The 18,655-nt window shown below is 35.5% G+C and overlaps 1 protein-coding gene across 3 annotated transcripts in view; it reads right to left on the bottom strand.

Annotated features, from left to right (window-relative positions):
- Positions 1 to 18,655, bottom strand: part of LOC131067284 (ankyrin repeat-containing protein At5g02620) — a 41,834-nt gene that overhangs the window by 12,222 nt on the left and 10,957 nt on the right. For 2 of the 3 annotated variants that reach the window (XM_058002237.2, XM_058002236.2), the window contains exon 2: positions 4,172 to 4,279. The exons of the other annotated variant lie outside the window; for it this stretch is intronic. In XM_058002237.2, coding sequence (XP_057858220.1) covers positions 4,172 to 4,279 — 108 coding nt within the window. The remainder of the gene's footprint in view (positions 1 to 4,171; positions 4,280 to 18,655) is intronic. 3 annotated transcript variants of the gene reach the window in all.

Below are 18,655 nucleotides of genomic sequence, written 5' to 3'. Positions count from 1 at the left end.
GGGATAGATATGGAAGAATGGATTTTTTATGAGGGAGGCTTTTGGACCCCTTGTGACGAGATTGTGAAGGTAAATTTTTTATAAATTCTACAATTCAAGTTTATGTTTTATAATTTATTCATCATTTTCTCTTATTTGCCCATTGTTACGTAATATTTGCAATTTTGCAGTTTGTTAAGCCCTTGGTGGTTCTCTTGCGAGTTGTGGATGGGAAAATCCTGCAATGGGCTACATATATGAGGGCATGGATAGGGCCAAGGAGGCCATCAAATCTGTCTATGTAGGAGATGAGAGCAGGTATCGTCCCATTTGGGATATCATTGATAGGAGATGGCATAACCAGCTACACAGGCCCATCCATGTAGCAGCATATTATCTGAATCTGGCATTCCATTTCAGCCCTACTTTCAAGGCAGATGAGGAGGTTCTTAGTGGGTTGTACTCAGTAATGGAGAAGATGGCACCTTCTAGTTGTACTATCTACAAACAAAGTAGGACAACTATGATGCCAGGCAAAAATACATTCTAAGGCATAATTTTAATTTTGTTTTATATTGTTAAATGAGATTCGAAAATGAGACTGATTTTTTTTATTTTTCTCATTTCAAATTCAGATAATTGGTGGAGCTTTTTTGGCCCAAAAACACCAAATATTCAAAAGTTGGCCATTCTCATTTTGAGCCAACCATGCAGTGCATCTGGTTGTGAGTGTAATTGCAATATGTTTGAGCACATACACTCCAAGAGACGCAATAGGTTATCTATAGAGAAGATGAACAATCTTGTCTTTGTTCACTACAACCTCCACCTTAGAATGAAAAGGAATGCACAAACTGACATCTCCCCTATCGTTATAGAGGAGGTTGATCTTGAAGCTGAGCGAACCACAAAGACAAAACATGTCTTTAGTGACAACGATAATGATTGGGTTGATAAAGCATATATAGAGGCTGAGGTTGTAGCCATGGCAGAGGAGGAACAGAGCTCTCACGAGTAGAGACAACAAATTTAGAGGCAGACAGTGACAAAGATATTCATATACCTGATGTTGGTGAGGGTGGCATGGTGTCACGAGGAGAGGATATGGATATCGAATCATCCAGGACCTACCTTAGACGCCTTCGTAGGGGGTCGGTGCTAGGGTAGGGGGATGCAGTTTCTTCTGAGCCATAGTCTTGTAGTTTTTTTTACTTTCGATATTTGTATGGAACATTTGATCATATGATGACATGGATTTTTTTATTCCATGAGTTTTTTAACATTGTATACATTTGACAATATTTATATATCTATGTTATTTCCTTCAGCTACAATTTGCGTTTATGCTTATGTGTTTGATGTATATTTGTGTATGTAATCAAATTAGCTTCTATTTGATGATGTTATTGTGTCTTTAAAGTGTATTTAATAAAGGGTGTGTGAAACAAGTTTTAAATCCTTAAAAATCTATAATTTCATTATTTTTTCACTTTGCCGAATCCAGCCAAGTCTGAGGCGAATTTTGACTCCCGAATCTGAGTCCCGAGTCGACTTGGCCTCGCCGAGTCCAAGTCCCGTTTCTTTTCCATGAACTAACTAGGCAAAACCAGGACCCACCAAACAATCTGCGGGGGCATGGAAGAAGCAAACAAGGCTAGGTATTCAAACGTCAACCTTCGCATGGGCTCGCGACCATCGACGACAGAGATACTTATTATCATGGGGACACAGGGTAGACAAGACATAATTACTTCTCACATGCTCACGAATGCTAATGCCTTTGTATGGTATCCCTCGCAGGGACATGGGGTGTTGAAATGCTAAGCACCAAGGTCAATTTGAAGACACAAATGGCCAAATGTTGAGATATGAAAAGGTATCCCCGCATGCCAGTAGGGGCCAAAGTGTTAAGGGCTTAGCCCTCGTGGGAACGCAGGGGCACTAAAGACTTCAACACAAAACACTGCTAGTTAAAGGCGAAGAGTTAAGAGCGGGGTCAATCAATCATAAATGGAAAGGGCCTTCAATTTGTCACTTAAGAGATGGTGACTAGATCAACAAGTCAACTAAAAATTATAATGCAAGCCAAATAGCAAGGCTAGGGTTTAGGGTTTAAAACTTAATGGTTGAGACCTAGCCTCCTATAGGGTTTAGCACCTATTTGAGTTGTCTCAAACCGATTGTCACTAATAGATTGGTGCAGGAGCACCTAATAGGTCTTCATGCCTCAAGGGGACCAAGTTTGTGTCTTTTAGGTTTTAGTAAGAAGTAAGTCATGTATAAGGTCTAGAAAACCATTTTTGATGTAATAAGGACCATTGAGGTCATTAGGTGGAGTTTTGAGTCATAATGGGGTTATATTGACAAACATTGTCAAGATATCACAAATGTGTGTAAATGGGTCTAATATGGTATTTTATGATGTATAAGGGTATTTTTTGATGTAATTGGACCTATTTGAATCACTATGGAGTCATGGAAGTCGTATATTAGGTCTATGTTCATTTTGAGCAAAAAATGTCAAAATTGACAAAAAAAAGTTGTTAAGCAAAATTTGCATTTTGGAGGTAAATATGTGCTGGTTTGTCAAAATAATTTGAAAGGGTGGTTGTAACCATTTTGAAGGCTTGGGGGAAATCATAAAGGTCTGTCCACGTTCTATGTAAGGTTAGTTGCAATGTATTGAGTAAGAAAATCAATAAAACTTGAAGGTCCCCTACACTTTCCTGTGAATTAGCACGTGACAGTCTGCTCTTGGGCATTTTTATTCATAGTTTCAAATTCTATTGCATTGCAAACTAATTGATGGTAAAAGAGGAATGAATCCTTTCTAATTTGGTCTTTGTCTCGTTCAATTTGATTGTGTTTTGAGAAAGTTATCTTATTTTTTGTAAAACACTGTCAAAACCCTACTAGGGTAATCAATAACAATATAAAATGTATTGCTTCCCCATTCCACGGTGATCAAAAGCCAAATCTTGGTGGAATGGAGGGCACGTGTCTATATATTTTTTTGTTTTACTTGCAAGGATCCATGTTCACTTTTGCACATGCAGAATGATGTCAAAGTTCTGAATGATAGTACCACAGTCTGAAAATACAGTGATTTCATTAGTTTTGAGTGGTGTAAATACAACAAAGGTGTTTGAATGGTGTTGTAAATGAAGAGAGGAATGTGTGAGGGACCCCTTGGCATGATCCAAGTGTTAGGTGATCAAGGAAGCCAATCCATTTATGAGGGTTTATGACTGTCCCAGAATTTGCTTTGTGATTGTCACAGTTTGACAGTATACAAGAACTTGTGTTGCATGGATGAGAGTGAGTTGGTTTTGTAGTTGGAGTTAGGTGATTGTTTAAGGAGACCCTACGAGTCAATAGAAGCCTTTGGACGCATTGATAATTTAGAAGGAAGCTTAAGTTAATAATTGTCCTAAACATGACATGACTGTCCCTACATGGAGTTTGACTGTCCTAAAGACAGTAAACCTGCAATAAATGTTGTTGAATACCTTAGGGTTGATGGGGGGTGTAGAAAGGTGATCTGGTCAAGGAAGAAGAGTCTTCAAGGATTCCATGAAGTACTTGGTTTGGGGTGCTATTGCAAGTAGTTGTCGAGCACTGATCTTTGATGAGTTTTTATGCTTTAGAGAAGTTGAATCAAGAGGTCGATGTTAGAAGCCTTGTATTTAGTTTGGTGAAGAGTGGAAGTTCTATTTGTGAGCAGTCCTAGTTGAGTGATTAGTAAGAAGTTTGAAGGTGTTTGAGAGTTGTGGAGCATGGTTTGAGGTTCAAGATGGTTGAATATGTATGAAGGAATGTGTGTGTGTGGTTGGATAAGGGATTGAGAAGCTTGGATGTGTTTGGGCTATTGTAGCCTTGTGAGTGCACATGTGGGTGTGAAATGCCAGCAGCTTTCTGCAATAATCCAACTAATTTCATTATTAACTAAATTTTATGTAAATTTATGAATTAAATATTATTTAAACAACTAAATAAGATTTCACTATATATATATATATATCAGCATTGTAAATCACATTTCTTATTTAATCAAAATGAAAAAAATAAAAATTTATTAGTAATGAAAAATAGTAAATATGTCAAATTCTATTTAAACTTTACAAAATGAAACATAATTGATTATTAAAAACTTGAGTACTGCATCTGTCTAAAGGTAGAATCAATAACGTACGTATATTTGGATTTGCGAATGCAAAATGCAGCGGGGTCATGCCGTCGAGCCTCTTCATACTGTGACCCAACAGCTTTCCGACAATCTCGGCATGGCCTCCCAGCACAGCTTTAAACACAGCCGTTTCAGCCCCCCAATTGATCTCAATAAAAATGAATATGACAATTTGAGAACGAAAATGAAAATGCTATAAAATATCATTAAATGAATATTTTTAAACAGTAATAACATTGATATGTAGTTGAATAATAGATATTAAGTGCTTAATCCAATTTTTAATAACAATTTTGAAATTAATAATACACATGCAACAATTAAAAGGAATGTATCTCTAAATTACATAAGATAAGAGATGATCAAAATGAAAAATAAATTTTACATTGAGTATATTTTAATGATTCTAATAAAATTATAAAACACAAAAGAACCTCTAAATGTATATTTGAATTTGACGAGAACATAATTTAAAAAGAATTGAAGATAAGAGTATGTTACAAACTATTTAGTTGTGGGCTTTAGAATTATTTGAAAACTACTTTGCAATAAAATATTAATTAAATAGTATCACTTTTTATTGCTAATCATTTACAAAGATTTTTCTCATACGAACTCAATATTTTTAGAGCAATTAAGCTAAACCCTTGGAAAAATAATGTCTTTTTTTTAAATACTAAAAATATATACAAAATGATACCTTTATAAAAGAATTTATATTTGAGGTATTTCTTAGTAGATCACGGAAAAAACAATACAAAATTGTTCATTTACTCTTATGCAAATATGTTAATTTTGCACATGACGACAAGATGATACAAGTTATATAGGTTTTTATAAAGTAGATCCTATGCTCTGTTTGGTTCTCTAATTTGAAATGTGTGTGAATGGTGCAACTTTTCTTTCTTGATCTTAGGATGTGAAAGAGTACAATGAATGAATGCCATAATATGATGGAATGATCAAAGGTCACATAACCATTTGCTTGGTCATCTTGTAGTGACTATTAAAAATGGGTAAGAATATTAGAATTTAAAAAGAGGTCAAATCTACATAATGTAGAACAAATATATATATATATATATATATATATATATATATATACCATTTGCTTGGTCATCTTGTAGTGACTATTAAAAATGGGTAGGAATATTAGAATTTAAAAAGAGGTCAAATCTACATAATGTAGAACAAATATATATATATATATACCATTTGCTTGGTCATCTTGTAGTGACTATTAAAAATGGGTAGGAATATTAGAATTTAAAAAGAGGTCAAATCTACATAATGTAGAACAAATATATATATATATATATATATATATATATATATATATATCCCTCACTTTCTATTGCAAAAATAACATGAGTATTGTGGTAATGGAGCCTAATTATCTTAGGACTATAGAGGTTGTGTTTTAGTCATGGTTGAATCCCTAAAAATGGATGTATGGTCGATCTGAAACTATCACTTCTCCTTTGAGACCTTTACTGCCCAAAAACAATGATATTAAACAAAAAATATATCCAAAGTTTAATCATATAAGAGATTGCAACCATCGGTCAACTAAAAATTCAAACTAAGAAATTTTTATAAGAAGAATTTTAATTATTAAAAATATTAAAAGCAAAAGTTGTGGAGATCTTCAAAAGTAACATTCTTTTAAAAAGTGGCTAAGTTCCATCTTCAAAGACCTCGAGATATAAGCTATAAAAAAAATTCCTCCCCCTCTTCCACGGGGCAATCTTTTCCAAGTTTGTAAGAAATCGAAAATAGATTCGTTCACCAGCAAAAATAATGATCATTCAACCAAGGAATCAAGAAAATACTTTTTCCAATCTAGAGGAAAAGCAATTGGAAGAAATCTTGAAATACATTCATTTTACATGCAAGCCAAGGCAAAAAAAATGACCATACTGAAAACATATTATTCCTTGATCATACAGAGAAAGATATTCTCTCTACCTATTGTTATTGTTGAGTAATTCCAAAATCTCAAGCTTTCATCCAACATAGACAACATTATTCCAAGTGAGAGAGAGGGAGGGAGGGAGGGAGGGGTAGAGAGAGAGGGGGAAGGGGGGTTGATGGAAAGAGAGGGATATATCAAGGAGAGAGGGAGGAAGGTATGGAAAGAGATGGGTAGACTAGACAGAGAGCTTAAGTGAGAGAGGGAGGAAGGGTTGAGGCAAAGGGAAAGCCCAAGTGAGAGAGATGGAGGGAGGAAGGTAGGGGTTAAGGAAAAGAGAGGGAGATACCTAAAAGAGAGACCGGAAGGGGATTTATGAAAAGAGTGGGAGAGAGAGAGAGAGAGAGAGAGAGAGAGAGTAGGAAAAGAAAGGGGGAGACTTGAGAGAGAGAGACCTACCTTCCTCCATCCTTCTCTCTCACTTGGTCTCTCTTTGTCTCTCAGGTCTCTCCCTCTCTCTTCCTTAACCCCTACATTCCTTCATCCCTCTTTCTCTCTCAGTCTCTCTCTTTCCCTCCCTCTCTCTCTATCTAGGGCACTCTCTCTCAATTCTCTCTCTATGAAGGGGTTGAGAGAGAGCAACCAAGTGAGAGAGAGGGAGGAAAGAATAGAGAGAGAGAGAGAGAAATCTTGAGTGGGAGGAAGGGATGGAAAGAGACAGAGAGATGAGACAGAAGTGCCTAAGAGAGAGGAAGGGATGGAAAGAGGAGAGACTAGAGGAAGAGAGAGAGAGACCAATTGAGAGGGAGAGAGAGAGGAAGGGGGGTTGAAGTAGAGAGAGAGAGAGAGAGAGAGAGAGAGAGAGAGAGAGAGAGATGGAAGGAGGATGGTTTAAGGGAGAGAGGGAGGGAGGGAGGAAGAGAGAAGGGGGGAACGCAAGGAAAGAGAGGAATAGACTAAAGAGATAATGTTGATTATTGAAATTTGACTGTCTGAAATTTATATAAATATTTTAAAAACTAGAATCTACATTATAACTCCTAGAGATTTGACACCACTCTCAAACATCCTACCAATATATACATAAAATATAACTTAAAGTGTAAGTACACTTAAATTTTATATTTTATATATATATATATATATTGCATTGTCGAATAGAGAGAGAGAGAGAGAGAGAGAGAGAGAGAGAGAGAGAGAGATTGGAAAATTGTTGATGAATACATTTGGCACACGCCAAATGAACAATTTGCATTTTTTGAATTTGGCACACGCCATATTTGTTGTGTGCTAAAGTAATTGCTTTGAGCAACACCAAGCCTTAGGCTTGGATTTTCCTTCGACATTCAACCCAAAGGCTTGGATGTCCTTCTCAAGTTTGAGTCAATTTTTTTGGCAAACATTGAAAATTTTATAACATTTTTGTTTGTGCTCTCCATCATGTTTGCACATGTTTCAATGCACACAAAAAAAGACCATTAAATCATTAAGCTCTTTGTTAGCTATCCAACCATATAATTATCTTCAAATTTTGATTATGTTAAGGTCTTCATCTCTAATTTCTTTTGTTAGTGTGTCTGTTGTTTGTCAAAAACCAATATGTTGAATAATTTGGGCATAGATTTTAACTCGTTAATTGAATTTTGGAACAAATTACATTTTTAGAAACTATGATCCCTTCTACACAGTTTTTAAAAAAAAAAGAAAAAAAAAATCTATTTTTTAATTAGTTTTCACAAATTTTGGGGGCAACACGCTCAAATTTTTGTTTCTCAAGATGTGAAGGATTATTGCAAGGTTAAAGCATTATCATCATGATGTTGGACAAGGTTGACTTAAGGAAAAGTCAAAGTTTTGAAGAGGGGATATATATATATATATATGCACACACACACGTGTACATGTACATATATCTATGTCTGTGTGTAATGTCTTGAATTGGTGATTTATGAAATATGGACGATAATATGATTGTGAAGACTCTATTGTCCTTTGTAGATAATATGAATTATCAAAATGTATTGATATTAATGAAATTGTTGATATATAATTATTGATATGCACAAGTATCTAATAACTATAATATATAGATTTCACATTGTTTCAAAGATAAATATGTGTAAACACCCAGGGAAACTCAGTATTTGTGTATGATGAATAGATTATTTATGCAAATGGAAGTCTGTTTTTTCTATATGATTACCAAATGTCGAGTATAATTGCTCTCGTTGAGATGAAAAGACACGCAATGCTCCTCCTTGAATGTTGTTGTGTCTGATTTACTAGTGAAGTAGACATGTGTAAGGATTAATATTCCCTTACAATGATATGTTGTTGTTACTATTCTAAGTATCACTGCTTAAGCAATCAATTAGTGCATTCTAAAGATATTAATCTATGCATGATAAGTTATATCCAAAAAGGCATGTCTCATGCCTATTCATAATTGTCTTCCTTCCTTTATGCTAATTACACCCTCTCATGACAAATGATGATCGTCGACTTAATGTATATCAATCGTTGTTTGACATTTAATCTTTATTATCATGCCTCTTCATAGCAGGTAACAATTAGATGATAGTCAACATCGGTTTGAAGGATTTTTGCCAGCTTAATCATTGATAACTAATTATCTTCTTCTTATGTCGATATTTCTTAACAATGTCGATCTCTATTTGCTAAGTGTGTGATCGATATTATCGATGATGACTAATACTTTGATTAGCTACCTCTTCATTATTCCATTTGCTAGCTTCTCCCTTAATTCATAATTACCAAGATTACTTTCGTCCCTCTTATTGTCTTCAGTCTTGAATGGGGACATGATAGTCTCCCCCTCTTGAATTTGCTTGTCCTCAAGCAATTCATCCTTGTCTTCTTTTCTTGGATGAACCTGCACATCGATTAGTAGTACCAATACAAATCATATAAATCAAAGTAATGATAAATGTTAGAAAATTAGTACTTAGTTTCTATTGTATCTATTGCAACATGGAGGGATTGGCTTCATTGAGCCCTTTTGCCCACTTGAGAGAGACTGGCTTCCTTGAGCCATCTCTATCCAACTTGGGAGGGATTGGCTTCTTTGAGCCATTGTCCAATTCATAGAGACTGGCTTCCTTGAGCCATCTCTATCCAACTTGGGAGGGATTGGCTTCTTTGAGCCATTGTCCAATTCATAGAGATTGGCTTCCTTGAGCCATCTCTATCCAACTTGGGAGGGATTGGCTTCTTTGAGCCATTGGCCAACTTGAGAAGGACTGGAATCCTTGAGCCATTCTATCCACTTGAGTGAGACTGGCTTCCTTGAGCCAGTTTACCCAATCTTGAGAGGAACTGCCTTCTGTGTGTCATAATTCCTCTACATGTCTTTACGCTTGGAAGGAATGGGGACTTCCCTTGAGCCATTTCTACACCAAGCATAAGAGACTTACTTGCTTTGCTTAGCAGCTTAGCTTAACCTTTGTGTCGTTCTCATCCTCTTCTTGGGAGGGAGGGAGGGAGAACCTCTTGGAGTCGTTTCTACAAGCCTAAGAGAGGTTGTTCTCTACAACCTTCTTACTCCACTTGGCAGCCCTTATTTGTTCTCTACATACTTACTCCCCTACTTATTCTTTGGAAGAAATGAGGTCTTTATTGAGTCATTCCTACACCAAGCATCTACTTGTCAACCCTCACTATCTTTACCACCATTCTCACTTCCCTCTTTTAATTGATTGGAACCAAATTGCTTATCTCCTTAAGGTAATGTCCTTAAGGATCTTTATGTTCTAGGTTGGACCCTTTCACAAGTCATTCATCCTGATTGTTCTATATCTATATGCATTATTAAATCTCTTTAGGCAATTTCATTAATTATAATATCTACCTACTTATATTGATGCTACTTTAATTACAATAATGTTAACCTGTGTAGAATAGTATTCATTTATGTTCAAGCTAATTTTGTTTTTCCTTGAATGTTTTAATATCTTCTTCTTTTTCTTCTATTTGATGTATTTGACCCCTTTTGCATTGATGGTTATGTCTCCAAGTATCTTTGCATTTGAAACATAGATTCTTCCTCCTTAGGTCTTCTCTTTGTTCTAGGCCATCTTTGGTTTGGCACTTATGTCGAGGTCTCCATATTTCCTTGCAAAAGTGGCATGGGCTTCCTTCCTCCTTATAATCTCCATCTCTACAAGGGTTCTTTGGATATGCTTTGGATATATGTTTTGGTTTCTCTTTGGAGTAGTTGGGTTCAACTTTGATGGCCCTTTGTATAGCTTCACCCAAACTTTGGGGTTCCAATGGGTTTACTATCTTCTTAATTGACTCTTTGAGTCCTTCCACAAATAGATACGTAAGCCTTTCTTGAGAGAGATCCGGTACCATGACTGCTAATTTTTGTAGTTCATTGGCATATAGTCCTCTACGAACCCTTGTTGAGTGAGTAGTGTCGATTCTTTGAAGTACCACTTTGGGTGCCTTTGATTAAACCTTTTGATGAGTTTTGAGTGAATTCAACATAAGTTGTAATGTTTTGATGCCCTTGGGTGATGAGGTCGTGATGCCACCAATCATGAGTTGTCCCGACTAAATGAAGAGTAGCAAACTTGATGGCATTTTCCTCCATCATAGGACTTAGTGATAGATGTATGTCCAATTTCTAGACCCATGATTGGGCGGTAGATTTCCTCAACCCATCAAAGTAGGGTAAGGATATTTTTCTTATCCTTGCCTTGAAGTCTTTGTCGTTGCATCTTTTTCTTCTATTCGGATTAAATTGGGTCTTAACCTCATAGTATTCCTTAAAGGGAATAAGTCTTTGTACTTCAAGATCTAATCCAACATACATCAGTGCAAGTTCCTCTACGTTGTTTGTTGATGGCTCCTCTTATTCCATACTAGGTTCTTCTCTTGGTAAGAATGGAGGCATGGTTAGCCTAAGGTTTGAGCTTTGGGTTGAATGTTCATTCTCTGAATGGTTTGAATGAGTGTCTCTTCCTGAGTTTGGGATAGGTCTCCTATGATTATTGTTGTTCATACTTTGAATAGCTTGTTGGATTACTTGATTGGTCTTTTCAAACTTATCATTAGTTTGCTCAATGAATGTTCTAAGTTTAGTTGCTAGTTGTTCTGCCATGGTTGATGTACCTCTTTTGCGTCGAAAGGTTTGCATGGACTATTTTCCATAGGTTGGCAGGATTATGCTATGATACCATTGTAATGTCCTAGACTAGTGATTTATGAAATAGGGATGATAATATGATTGTGAAGACTCTGATGCCCTTTGTAGATAATATGAATTATCAAAATGTATTGATATTAATGAAATTGTTGATATATAATTATATGCACAAGTATCTAATAACTATAATATATAGATTCCACGTTGTTTCAAAGATAAATATGTGTGAACAACAAGGGAAACTCAATGTTTGTGTATGATGAATAGATTATTTATGCAAATGGAAGTCTGCTTTCTCTGTATGATTAGCAGATGTCGGGTATACTTGCTCTCCCTGAGATGAAAAGATGTGCAGTGCTCCTCCTTGAATATTGTTGTGTTTGATTTACTGGTGAAGTATGCAGGTGCAAGGATTAATATTCCCTTACAGTGATATTGTTGATACATGATAGCCTCGGTAAGATAAATGATTGAATGAGAGATAAATGAAGTCTCTCATTCAATCATCTATCTCATCGATAGACTATGATAAGACTTCAGTTATCATTCCTTTGTCTGATGATTATTATAATTACTCTTCAATATGTTATTTTTGGTTGTCTTATACCAATAATCGCATGCATGATAACTCATGTTGATATTCACATATATACGATCTTCTTGTGATCGTATTCCTCTATTCATTTGTATATAACCTTGCATATAAATCCCAATTAACAATCGGGTTCTTAACCAATGTCTAAATACCGATTAACATCGGTTACAAATCGTAATGCACAGAATACCTATTGGTATCGGGTTTATTGTTAAAATGCATACACAGCGATTGGTATCGGGTTTATTGTTAATTGCATCCACACCGATTGGTATTAGTTAACTTGTTAATTACATAAACACCGATTGGTGTCGGTTAACTTATTAATTACATAAACACCAATTGGTATCGATTAGCGATTATAGGTTGAAGAGGCACGATCAAGCAATACCTTGATCGGTCATGTCTTATTAGACATGACCGATCAAGATATTACTTGATCTCCTTCATTGGCATATATATATATCGATTGGTGAAAATATGGGAAGAACATCAAAATTAATAAATACTCTTTCTCCATCTGCTACATACCATATAATAATCAAACTTATTATATAGTGAATTGACTATTATATAAAAGATACAATAACATTATATAACTTGCTCATTGAATAGAAAATTGAAAACATTTACAAATACGTTGTTGTTACTATTCTAAGTATCGCTCCTAATGCAATCGATTAGTGCCCAAGGGTTACTACTAAAGTTTTGCAAATTATAGTATAAGGAACAAGATATTTTTGGGTGCCTTCCAAAGTGAGATCAAGAGACTCCTTATATCTTTCGAATGGGTGATAAGTTATGTCCAAAAAAGCATGTCTCATGCCTATTCATAATTGTCTTCCTTCCTTTGTGCTAATTACATCCTCTCATGACAAATGATGATCGTCGACTTAATATATCAATCGATGTTTGACATTTAATCTTTATTATCATGTCTCTTCATAACAGGTAACAATTAGATGATAGTCAACATCAATTTGAATGATTTCTACCACCTTAATCATTGATAACTAATTATCTTCTTCTTAATTTGATATTGCTTAACAATGCTGATCTATGTTTGCTAAGGTGTATGATATATATTATTGATGATGAGTAATCATGTGATTAGATAACTCTTCCTTATTCCAGTTGCTACCTTCTCCCTTAATTGATGCTTGCCAAGATTACTTTCGTCCCTCTTATTGTCTTTTAGCCTTGAATGGGGACATGATAGTGAGTGTGTGTGTGTGTGTATCACGAGGGTTTCATTTAGTGAACCTGGGTTATATCACCTGTGTTCATGACATACTAATAAACCTCTTATTTTCAAAAAATAAGGCCCTAAACTCCTTTTTTTCCACCCTCTATCAATACACAGTCTGAATTAAACGCCCTCCTATTTGCACAAAATATTGCATTTTTTCATAACACAAATTGAAAACCCCCCTATTTTCATCGATGGGCAATATATTTAACCCTCATTTTTTGGATATTAAACCCCCCAATATGAATGCACGCGATATGATCTTACCTATTTAGTGAAGCCCTCATGATATGTGTGTGTGTGTGTACACACACACACACACACACACACACACACACACACACAAATATATATATATATATATATATATATACACACACACATGACACACACACACACACACACACATACATACATACATATACATACATACATACACATATATAGATATGTATATATGTATGTATGTATATGTATCATATATATATGTATGTATGTGTGTGTGTGTGTGTGTCATGTGTGTGTGTGTGTGTATCATTTCAATTCGTTGCAACTATTGTAAATATTTTTTTTTAAATTATATTACCCTTCTCTCAAGATTAGTATAGCAAGTTGTTTTGTTTCCTAAACTTCCTTACAAGTACAATCTCTCAAATATCACTAGCTCTATATTATAAGAATCATAAGTGGAGTTTGGGTCTCAAAAATGTGGATTACTTAGTAAAAAAGTGCCATATGAAGTATTTAATATTGATCCTAACAAAAATTAAGGCTATCAAAGAATAAGTTATTCCAAAAACCATTAATAAGTTTAAGGGTTTAATAAGATTAACTCGATACTATGGAAGATTTGTGAAGAACTATGATCATACAAAAGTATGCTAATACACCATACCCCTAAATTGGGGCCATTGTATTAAGGGGGGTGGAAAAGTGGCGAGGCGCATCAATTGGCTCGTTCTGCCAAGCGCCTTTTTGCCAAATTCTAGGCATTTCGACCCCTACTTCTTGGCATTTTCATCAGGAAGATGTTACGTAGATAGAGCAACGATGCTCAAGCAACTAAGCTCACCATCTACATCTATTTTATTAAAGTCACTAAGAACCAAGTCCGCCTGAATGGTACGGCTATCGCCCATGGGGATCAAATATACCCACGGCTTCCTTGGGATAGCCCATAGCTTAGTGGTGAGGTGTCGATGGTGAGATAGGTCCACCACTAAATAGGGAAACAACTCCCAACTCGAGCAACCTTACTAACCCCGTTGGGCTGGGCAATGGTAGGGCTGCCCACCACAAAACGATTTTAATTGGGGGTAGCTAGTTTGGTATTACGAGTGGCCCAGTCTTTCTCAACACGGGAGCTTGTATCATCATAACTTTATTCAAGAAAGTTGTTTTTAATGGAATAACTTAGCTAATACAAAATTTGTGTCATAGCATAACATGCATTTCTAGTTGTTAGATCATTGTTTTTCATCTCATTAATTGGTGTGTGCTATTATTCTTTTTATAGGACACTTGTTCTATTGCAATAATATTTAGAGAATTATATTAGTGGTTGAGACATTTTGATTATTGAGGTCTCTTAAACTAGTTGACTTGAAGTCTTTGTTTTTAGTACTAACCCCTTTTGTGTGTCTTTTTGTTTGCCCTTGTTTTCCTTTTTACTCATTTCTTGGTTCTACTTTGTCATTCTTTGTTTTGTGTCCTTCCTTGTATGTGATTATGTGAGTTAAGTTTCTAATCTTCGAGGCCTTCTCTATCAAACTTAGTGAAATCTTACCTCTTGTTAATCTTGATACTAGTTTCTCAACTCTCTTTCTTCTGCTTTATCATAAGTATGAGCATAAGTTCATACTCTTGCTAAAGTAGGGGTTAAACGTAATGTCATAAATTGTAACCTCTCCCAATTTTACACTCATTTTTGGGCCCTTGACTTAGTGTATCTCCTCTTAGCTCTTTTCCAAGAATATTTCTAATACTTGTATCCCAAAACTAGTGTCAAATGTTGATATGGTGATTGATTCTCTATTTTGAGCCTATGTACACTAGATATGCCTTTATCTTACCCCTTTTTGGGTAGACCAAGGCACTACACACCATAGTCCTAGTGCAATAGTTCCCCCAGATTTGGCCCAATTTTGAATATGTTGGTGTATTGGTTCTTGCTAGTTAATTATCAATCCTGATATTTTAATAAGGCTATTGTAGGTTGACCTAATTTATGAAACACCTTAGTAACCCTATATAAGGACATAAATCCTAATTTATTTTAAATAAACCTCATCACTCAAGCATGCAAGCACTTCCTAAAGAAATTATTATGAGCAATTTTCTTCAAATTTGAGCATTATCGAGCAACAAGTTACAACAATCTTCAATAAAGTGGTTTTTCATGATTGATCTTGTCTTGCCATGTCTTATTATTACAACATCGTTTGAGGTAATATCATTTCAGTTTAGTATATTACTTTAGATTTCATATCGTTTATATCAATTAACCATTATATGGTTAATTCCAAACAATTAGTTTGACTAAATCAAACCACTTTGAAACCAACACCATTTTTCCTCTCTTGTGTGTAGTTTTTAGGTTCAGCAAAGAAGTAATATAGATTCAAAAAGTGCAAACTGAGATAAAGAGAACTAGATCTTGAAGAAGCAGAAAACCCTAGATGTTATAGCTTAGCTAGAATGTCCAACACTTTTTTGATAAAATCTCAAAGAGATACTCAAAGCGAAATCTTGATCTTTCATCTATTTCTGATATCTACATCAAACTCCTTGAGGACAATGATGCCTAGCTATAGTGTTTGATAGTTTGGACTCAAATTGTAGGCACAAATTTCTTTTTGTTTCTTATTTCCAAATCTATACTCAAAGTTTGAATATCTGATCTATAGCTTACGATTTATACTAATTGTTCCTAATTTACATCAATAACCCTAGTTCTCACATTTTTTTACCAAATCAAAATCATAAGCGAAAGAATAATCAATCATCAGTTCCCAACTCTCACTCAATAGGTCCGAAGTTGGGCTTTTTTATTATTCTTGAATGTATTGCTGGGGTAAAATAGTTTGATTCCTAGTTTACATGATTAGACTTGTGAATCCCATTTATCCACCTTACACTAACTAATTAGAAAAAAGACTAGTTAGATTTAAAAACTAATGTTTATAATAAGAAAAGTATCATGGAAAAGTTGAGGTGAAAATTGCATAGCTCACCCATTACTCCTTAGTGTAATTATATTTTTTCCAACCATCATCACGAAATAAGAGAGAATCAACCATATGCACCTCCTCTAATATCTCATAATAGTAAAAATTAGGTAGATTAAAATTGACCTGAACATAAATGTTCACCTTTAGCTTCTTCACCAATCTTTTTATAGTATGATCAAGATAACAAATATTCTCACTTAACTAGTCAAAGTGTCCAAGATCACAATTACATCTTAGTAGAAATTAGGTACAATAAAAATAAACTCAACAAATATGTTCACCTTTAGCTTCTTCACCAGTTTTAAGTTATAGTGTGATAAAGATAATAAAAAAAAATCTCATTATTGTTAATCGGCTTAACTCATTATTGTCTTGGGAGCTTTGGTTTGTTAATTATGAATGTGTGAGTTCTTCATCTCAGTTGTTGATCATATCTTGGGATCATTGGTTTGGTAATTATGATTGTGTGAGTTGTTTATCTCCGCTTGTGTGAGATATCGAGCATCTCTTCAAGCAATATTTTCTATGATGTCATCTTCCATTTGGTTTGCGATATATATGAGTTGGTCATATTATTGTTCTTGGCATTTCATCCTTCTGTTGATTCTTTCCTTCTGAGGTTTGTCATTTTCATGCATTGTTGGTGTAAATAAATATTCATTTTGGATATTATTACACTTACTTAAGTTAACTTAGGATAATGCATCTCTTCGTAGTTTGGATTTGAGACACTTAGGGAAGTGTGCACATAGGGATAGAGCTTGTAAGAGAAATTCCACCTTTTGTGGTCTTATTTTGTTGTTACACTCCACATTCGGTGGGTCATCCACCTCTTGTGGAATATTATATTATTTCTTCTACCTACCCCTAGTATTTCTTACCTACCCTTGTTTCTCATTGAGCCACATGTCATATTTGTGTGCTCATACATCCATATGGCCTTGCCTATATAAGCAGACCTATATTCATTGTATTGGTTAATCCAATTGATCATTTTGCATATTGATGAGAATACAATTTGTTCTTGTCATTCTATTGTCTCTTTTATGCTTTTCATTGTACCCTTGATCTTGGCAAAATCCTACATGGTATCAAAGCTATTGGGGCTTCATTGATTGGTTTTTGAAGATATCGTGGAAGGCTTCTATTTCGGATTTGGGGATCTTCATTTTTTGGGGGCATCATACAGCGATTTGGACATCACCGTTGAATCCGGGAGGCCGTTTCCATAAATTTCAACTATAAAGTCGACCTATTTTGGCGAGAAAATTTTTTTTCCCCATTTTGGCTATTATCGTACAGATTTCAAAAAAAATTTATTTATTTTTTGGAAAAAAAAAAAAAAAAAATTTGAAAAATCAAAAAAAATCAAAAAAAAATTTAAAAAAAGAAGGTTTTTTGTGCTGTTTTTGGGGGGTCCGCAGACCCCCCCGTGCAGTCCGTACCTGCGTGTCGCAAGTGTTGCAAGTCCAGACCTGCCACTGACGCCGCCACGTACAGGTACTCGCCACCACCGCATACCACCGAGACCCATGCCGCCGAAGAGCTCCTGCCGACCGCTTTACCTGCACGCCGCCGGCCAAAGTTTTTTAGCGACCACCCAACCTCCAACCCCGCCACATGGAGCCCAGTCAGCTACCAAGACCCCACCACACAGTGCCACGTCAGGTCTGTATGCCACGCCACCTGCCACGTAGTGCCACGTCAGATACGTACGCCACATCATCCGCCACGCAGTGCCACGTCAGATCCGTACGCCCTGTCAGCCATACTGCACAGTCACCTACACAGTCAGCAGTCCGTACAGTACGGACGACCAGTCAGCAGGACGGCGAAGTTTTCGCGACGACCGTCAAATTTAACATAGTGAATTGCTAACGTCAGCGCCACATCAGCATTTTTTGAAATTTTTTTGACCCCTCCATTGAACTTTTCAGTTTTGCAGTCCAACTTTGAAAGACCATATCTTGCTCATTTTTGCTCCTTTTTGGGTGCAAGTTTTTTTGAAATGGGCTAAAATTTCATGATCTTCGCAGTGGTGTGGTTATTTTCTGATTTTGGTGCACAATTTTTTCGGAATTTTCGGATTCTCTCAACTATACCTGTCCAATCCTCAATTCTGCAACTTCAAAGGCCTCGTTTGAGCTCATACGACCTCCTTTTCAGGTGTTGTTTTTTTTGAAAGTGCTTATTTTTTCGTCTACTTTCATAATCTATGATCAGATTTCAGAGATTTTGAGTGGAAATTGTACTTTCAGATATTGGTCTTATTTGGCTTATTAGGTACTTGTAAATTGTTTGGATCTTAGTTAGATCTCTTGCATTATCAGTTTG

Source organism: Cryptomeria japonica, chromosome 7 (genome assembly GCF_030272615.1).
Source record: "Cryptomeria japonica chromosome 7, Sugi_1.0, whole genome shotgun sequence".
NCBI lineage: Eukaryota > Viridiplantae > Streptophyta > Pinopsida > Cupressales > Cupressaceae > Cryptomeria > Cryptomeria japonica.
This window is presented reverse-complemented; position numbering and strand designations above follow the sequence as displayed.